At 29.9% G+C, this 7,882-nt stretch overlaps 1 protein-coding gene across 1 annotated transcript; it reads right to left on the bottom strand.

Moving 5' to 3' along the window:
* Positions 1-822: 822 nt before the first annotated feature.
* On the bottom strand, positions 823-5,719 carry LOC101491034 (probable ubiquitin-like-specific protease 2B). Its single transcript, XM_004517018.4, has 10 exons — positions 5,530-5,719; positions 4,840-5,053; positions 4,379-4,510; positions 3,730-3,930; positions 3,586-3,641; positions 3,411-3,504; positions 2,558-2,651; positions 2,248-2,367; positions 1,833-2,144; positions 823-1,497 (listed from the first exon to the last, which is right to left on the bottom strand). The coding sequence occupies exons 1-10, from the start codon at positions 5,621-5,623 to the stop codon at positions 997-999; spliced, it is 1,818 nt and encodes a 605-aa protein (XP_004517075.1). The 5' UTR covers positions 5,624-5,719; the 3' UTR covers positions 823-996.
* Positions 5,720-7,882: the final 2,163 nt, after the last annotated feature.

Raw genomic sequence — 7,882 nt, forward strand, 5'->3', positions numbered from 1 at the left:
CCTTACTTTATTATGTGTTTTATTTTATTATTTTAATGGAAAATTCTTCTTTGACTTCCCATGATGATACATTAATATATTAGTTGCTGCTCATTTCTCGTGATATTTTGATAATTAATTTTATCTATATATGTTATGAAAGTCAATAATAATAATAAAAAAAAAATGTTTATTTATAATTTTTATTTTATATTTTTAACTAATCCGATGGACCAATCCGCTCCTTACCATCACTCAACTGTATTTTTAAAGTATTTAACGGCGAGTCAACTTAAATAAACAAATTAAAAATATGAGCAATTTATCTAAAAATTTAAATTTCTAAAATGCAATCTATCTAAAGTATTTAACGGCGAGTCAACTTAAATAAACAAATTAAAAATATGAGCAATTTATCTAAAAATTTAAATTTCTAAAATGCAATCTATCTAAAGTATTTAACGGCGAGTCAACTTAAATGCAACTTTTCTAAAAATTTAAATTTTTTTTCAAAACTTTATATGAATTAAAACTTATGCAATTTTTCAGATTTTTTTTTTTAAAATTTAAAAAATTTAGATGAATGTGAAACTCTTGAAATATAATTTTTCTACAATATTTAAAAAAAAAATGATTTTATCGAAATGTTAACAATTTAGAAAAATTTGAGTACCAAATAATTGGAGATAAAATGATATTTTATGTGTTTAGGAGGTGAGAGGTAAAAGTGACAAGATAGAAGATAAACTTTTTACTTTTAAAGTCACACTCATAGATGTTTATGTTGGTATTGTACACTAACAAAATATAATAATTAAACTTTAAAAAATTTAGTATTTGAAAAAACTCTAATTTTTCCTTATTATAAATGTTAATAAAAAATTAATCTACTATCTCTCTAACTAATGTTAGTATGATAGTCAGTATATTTTTGTGTATTTACAACTTAAGATTTTTATATATAATACAATATTATACTTGTTATTTATCTATTACAATTTAAAAAATTTGACCACTTCAAGCTCTCGTATTGCATAGACGCCTTTTCTTGGTGGACAAATGTCGACGCTCATTCTTCTTACCAGCACACGTAGTAGTTGCAAAATTGACCGCAGGAGGATAATCATTCACAGCTAAAAATTGCTTAATCTTTTCTATGGAGAGCCAATTTCTTACTCTACTTTTATCTTCAAGTGATTCTTTTTTATCTGGTGCACAACACGATGTATCTAGAGGTATAAGGCGTCTCTTCTTTGCAGCTTGCTCCTCACAAAAATCTGTATCGACTGCATCAGAAACTTGATGCCGTTGTAACGTTGGTGTCTCTTGACAGGACATATGTGCATACCCATTCTTGTTGCCAGCACTAATCATGTTCCAGTCTTCAGAAAAATTAATGAGGGAATCAACTGACAAATTGACAGTAGCATCACCATTCATATCGGGCAACTGTTCAAGGTTTTCTATGGACATCAAATTTATCTCTCCACATTTATCTTCAAGCAGTGGTCTAACTTCCTGTTGAAATACAAAAAGAAATCAGAAAATTTAGTGATGTCATTATGCATTTGAATACAACAAGACTGCAAACACAAAATTGTGTAACATAGTGTAAAATTGTAATCATAATATCATACTGAAAATTTATGTCCTGAGGCTGAGCATGTATAAATAGTATATAAAAATATGTTGAAATCATTGAAGCATTGAGTGAAGTTGAAAACTATAAGATCACAATATGATAATGATAATATATGCTATGACAAATTTAAGGAACAAGCTTAGTGCAGGTATCAACAATATCCTAATCATAATGCTATTATACGACAAAAACATGATAGATAGATAGATACCTCCGTTTCATATATTGAACCATTGAAATCCTGATTAGATGATAATTGGTCAAAAGATGGAGAACGCATATATGAAGCGAACGATATACCCATTTCTATTCCCCGGCCAGAATGGGAAGTTGATGTCTCTCCATTGATTGCATGACACTGACCAGCAATCATCTTATCACTATATTTTGAGCAGTGGGTGTCATCACCATCAGATGAAAAGTCTTCATGTGAACCATAGTTTTCCACTAGTTCAAAGATTAATTTATGTATAATTGTTCGCTTGAGAGAAGCCTCCGCAGGTATAAACCAATCCAAATTGAGCTAGAAAAATTCATATTATATTAGGTTAAATGCATATAAGCAGCCAAGATCCTATGCATAAATTGGCGATACAAAAAGTTGAAGAACCATGAAAACCACTTACAAAGTTAGAGAGCTTGGTCAGCTTAGATGGATTGAAATTAACTGGAGCTTCAGCCAAGAAGCGCTCTAGATAATGTAGCAAAAAGAGCCCACAGTCATATGAGTTTTCCTGTTGTGGTACCTGGTACGGACATTCAGTCAATAAACATCAGTCAAAACACCATCAAAAGGAGACAATAGAAAGACATTCCTTGAAAACTAGCAAATTAACAGATAATGAAAAGACTCAATTTGTTTCATTCATAAAAAAGAAATGTTTAAAGAAAAAACAATTGTCTCGTATATTGATGTGAAAATGGAAGAAGTAATACCCCAACAGGGAGAAACTGCATGTTCAAAAATCTTGCTAAAAGGTTTTCTCGACACGTATCCCCTTTTCTCTCTTTCCATTCTTCCCACAAATAACTGTCAATTCCAAATGATGAGTCAATATATAACCGTTATCTTTTACAATAGTGACAATACAAACAAATTTAAGGAGTAGCAAATAAATAGTCGACAAAATAGACACTGACAAGTTGAGGACTGCCCAAGCCATATAAGCACTACCTAGGTCACATCTCTAGTCAATGTGGATCTCTCAAATCACACTCAAGATTGAACATCTAAAACATGAACTAATGTGGGTGGAATAACCGGAATCTCAACAGATTCCCTCACACCAAGAATTGATTTTACCAAAACCAAATAATCCATTAAGAGAAAGAAGAGAAGCAAGTTCAGACTTCAGGGTTTTAAGTTTAACTTCAGTGTGAAAACAAAAGAATCATAATCATATATCTTGTAGTGCTATATTTTGTAAGTTCCAACATCATGCATAACAAAAATATGTTCTATCCAAATTACTAAGTTCAGTAGAACTCCTAAATTGTGAAATTCAGCACTGTGTACATTCAAGTAACCTAGAAGCACAATCTGAGTCTTGTTTTTTATATTTAAAATATATGCATATGTGCAATTGAATTCAAGACAAGCCCTGGCACAACAGTTGGAGTTGTTGCATTTGGCTGGAGCACATGCTTAATTACAAAGCCAACTTTTGCGCAGGCGCGTGCATCACTTAAATATTTTTAATGAAAAATGCACATAAAACCAGCAGACAATTTGGACAACAAAAGAGGCAAGGGAGGCATGGAAGTGTGTAGTTGAGAAGTTCAAGAATACCTTTGCACAATCTCTTTCAGACCACTATGGTATCCCCTGACAGAATCCAAATGCAATATGCAGGGTACCCTATGTGACTCGCCCGGCTTTGTGTCTGAAATATGCATCATAACATAATCAATGACAATACATACATATGTTTAAGAGAAAGGATTTGAACAAGCAAAAAACTCACCATCAATATTAACCACTTCACCAGGATGACAAATTACTATTAAGCTCCAGTGAAGACTGCCATCATAGTCGAAATTTAATTCCAATCAGATCATCAATACAAATACAAACAATACAGAAAAATAAAAGTTTGATAGTCTCTTACTTGAAGTTCACAGGTATGAAAATATAATCCTTTTCAAACAAATTTACTTTTCTTGTCCATTTCCGAACACGTAGAAATGCTGCTTTTCCATCACAAGCATTGGATGGATTTTTGTCCATATTAGCCAGCTTTTGAAAGAAAAAACTATTGAAAAAATGGAACCTAGACTTTTTCTTCTTTTCAATCTTATTCTTCAGATATCTGCCAAAATTAAGATTTTTGAAACTGTTATATCCATTTTGTACAAGTTACAATGCATATCAGAATCCATATTGTTTTCTGTTTTTATTTGTTGCATGTTTAACATTATCACACTAATGAAATTCCTTTTTAACATTTTCTCTCTAAGTGCACACATATGGCTGTAATTTTTATCTCTAAAACTCATTTATGAGAATCATATGAATCAATGCATATACTTTAAACAAAGTAAAAGATATATACTCAAACAACAAAGGAGAAAAGATGAATGTTCCATGGTTCACACACTGTAATTGATATAAGAACTAAATGCAACTAATAAAGACAGAACAAAAGTGGAAAAATTATTAAAAAGACATTGTTAACGAAGTGATGAACAAAATTTTGAGCAAAAATACAGGTTAAAAAATGTAACTTCTAGAAGAAAAACATGCATATAAAAACTTACTGAATATAAAAATCAATAATGGTGTCATTTATATAGGTAGCTGGTTGTAATAGACCAATATCTCTCATAGTGAGAGTAACAGCATCTGGGTCCCCTCTTGGATATACAAGTTCTTTAAAAGGCTCCTTGAAACTGTCCAAATATGAAATGCCAGAATTAGCCATAGCTCCATCCCAAAAAATACCATGACATGTAGTGGCGGATCTTGACAAGTTTTATTGTGGGGGCCAACGAAAATAGATTATATACAAAACAATTTCAATTACTTTCATATATTTGATTTTGATGTAGTGGTAATTCTATGGTTTTTTAAATGTATTAAAAGTGTCCGGTTCGAATTCAAGTATTTACAATTTTATAAAAGTCTCTCCTACCACGAAACAACTACACAATTTAATATTACTAGGGATACATTTGTTATATATACCATATATTATAGATAAATATTGTTGTAGATATACCTATTTTTATCGAAGAAAATTTTTTTGGGGTGGCTGGGGCCTCCCTCTATCATAACTAAGCTCCGCCCTTGATTAAATGTCGAGGAGAACTCAGTAGAACAACTTGATGGAGTATTCTCATTCACAATTTTTTCCAATGTGCTCAGATCCATATCCAAATTAAAGTTACCACCAACTCCATCAACATCTTTATTGACCTTGTCTACTCGGGAAACTGTAAACATAATAAGTAACTTGGCTTAAAGAGAAGAAATTATCATAAAAACCATAACAGAATTGAAATGTCAAATTTTTATTAAAGAGAAAACAACGAGGTAGGATACATGACAAGAAAACATGCAAATTGAATTGGAAGTAATAAGCAGGACACTCAAACTAGGAATTGAACATCACTTTCTTGTTTCAGTTTTCCTATAAAGTTCTTGCAATTATTTTATCATCAACTCATTACACATTCTCATCTTAAACTGCCAAAATAGTATTTTGATATAAAAATCAATTTTTTTTATATCTCTGCAATCACAACTCAACAAATTAATCCATGCTCACAATACAACCATCATTTAAAAACATTGTTCTTACTTACAGAATTCAAAACATCAATAAATCATAAAATAGTATCATGAGGTTCTTGATCAACTACGTTCATCATAACAAGGAAATCAAGAAAGTTCCATAAAATCGTCTTACCGAAACTGAGAAACTCGTGAGATTGATCATTTGAATTGTCGGATACCTTCGAGGAATCGAGAGATTCCAAAACCCTAGACGGGAAGGAGTTCATTGTTCTGTGACTCCGGCAAGCTGGAGGGAAGAAACTCAGTGAATCGAGCGCGAAAACGAAGAGTGACGAATGGGTTTCAAAGTGTTTTCTTTTTCTTGGTTTGGCTTTAATTCGAGTACAAGTCTTATTAAATAGTATTACGGTTTAGTGTACGGAAAAAAAATCCTTTCGCAAATTAAAATTAAAATTTTCAAATAACAACTAAAAGCGAAAAAAAAAATTTATTTAGGACCAAAAAATTGACAATTTTTTTTTACAGGGACAAAAGTAAACTTTTAATATTTTATAGGGACTAAACTTATTTAGTAAAAAAAATTGTGTCTTATTAACATTTAAAAGAGACATATAAAGTCATACATAACAATCTCAAAAAATAATTAGAAAATTGTGTTCACTAAATTATCAAGATTTTATTTTCAACAACAAATAAATACACAATCTAGCCTCATTATTTTATTTAATTCTCCCTACAAAATAAAATAAAATTTATTAATGAAACAACAAATATGCATTAGAACTTCATTACTATATGTTTTTACATCTCTCAAAGCATAAGATATGTCAAAGGAGATAAGAAAAAAAAAAAACTAGTACATTCAAATTCTCAAGGCAAAAAAACAACATCAACACAAACAACACACTATTTAATGACAAAACGAGGTCCCATAAGATATGATTGAACACTATACAATTACAACACACGATTTTGAACTGAATTATGCAATTAAGCAAAATCCAAGCAATTAGTAATAACTATCTTCTTCCAAGCAAAAATGGTATGAAGCAATCAACTAAACAATAAAAAGAAGAAAAAAATAGCATACCTTAAAAAACAGAGGAGGGTGCAAAACAAAGCCTCTAAATAACTTCAATCAAGCCTTATACCAATCCCACCCAAAAGTAAGATCAGCACCGAACAAATTACAATTATATATTGGAATATGTAAAACTTCGTAACCAACATAAGACTACATGTTACTGACCCGCTAGAAATTAGCATAACAATAGTGTAGATACAACTGTAATAGGACATAGACTTAGTTACAAAAACCCAACATTAACGCTATGCTAGCCAACACAACATATCCTATAATTTCAAGCTAAACTACCGGTACAATAAACATGCAAATCAAGTCATTCTGGTCAACTACTAGCCTCAAGTACAAACAAAATGGACAATTCAAAATAAAATTCAACATTTTGTCAAACTTAATTTATATATATTTTATATGTTAGTATTATTTAATTATAATCAAAACTTACCACTAATATTGCAGTGTTTTCATTGAAAATTGATCCATGCAGGTATCAATGCAAATATTTTTATGTTCAGACAACATTTTTTTTTAATCTAAAATTAAACAAATAAGTTAAAGGTAATTTGTTTTGCAAATCAAATGAAGCCCATGAAAAGTACAAAAAGAAACAACATTATGATCAATATGTTTTGAGAGAAATTTTCTACCTATACAATAAACATCTTTAAATTTACCACGATTTTGAATATTAATTTTACCTATTTTATGCAATTTATACAAGATATATTAGTCTAAGATAATAAACTCTTAAATATAGTCTATGAGCTTACTATCTAAGTTCATGAGTAACTTTTAAGCTACTTTGTTCATCCAAATGCTAAATCTGAAATATTTCAAAAAATTCATTAAGTTACATTTAAATTCAATTCTTATATGCTCACCTTGAGTTTAAATCACTTGATAATTTTTTTATCATCTTATCGATTAATTTCAAGTTTTGACAATTGACGCGACCGACATTGTCTCTTTAGATGTGAAATATGTTCTCTAAAAATAATGATAGTAGAATTTAAAAGTTATAAAAATTTAAACTAGTATAAAATTGAAATATGATTTGCGTCTTACTCTATAAATGGAGCATCTATATCACAATTAGAAAACATATATCTATGTGCGTGTGTTAAATCGTTTTTGTAAGTTTAGTTCTACTAACTTTTCTAATTGTAAATTTTATTGTCTCTTCATCCCTAATAGTCTTTCAATAGGGCGTAAAAAGATCAATAGGGCGTAAAAAGATCATATTAATTATCTATGAAACGCAAAATCAATTTCATAATCAATTATGGTAGGTATGTTTAACTTGGTTTTCACTCGAAATAAATATCGCAAGCAAAAGGTCAAACATTTATTGAAAAAAAAAAAAAACCTTTTTGTTGTTGATATTTTTTGTGATCTAAAATTGAATTAAGGAATTTGTTTTACATATTTATGATCTTAGCAT

The sequence above is a fragment of the Cicer arietinum genome, chromosome 4 (genome assembly GCF_000331145.2).
Source record: "Cicer arietinum cultivar CDC Frontier isolate Library 1 chromosome 4, Cicar.CDCFrontier_v2.0, whole genome shotgun sequence".
Classification (NCBI taxonomy): Eukaryota; Viridiplantae; Streptophyta; class Magnoliopsida; order Fabales; family Fabaceae; genus Cicer; species Cicer arietinum.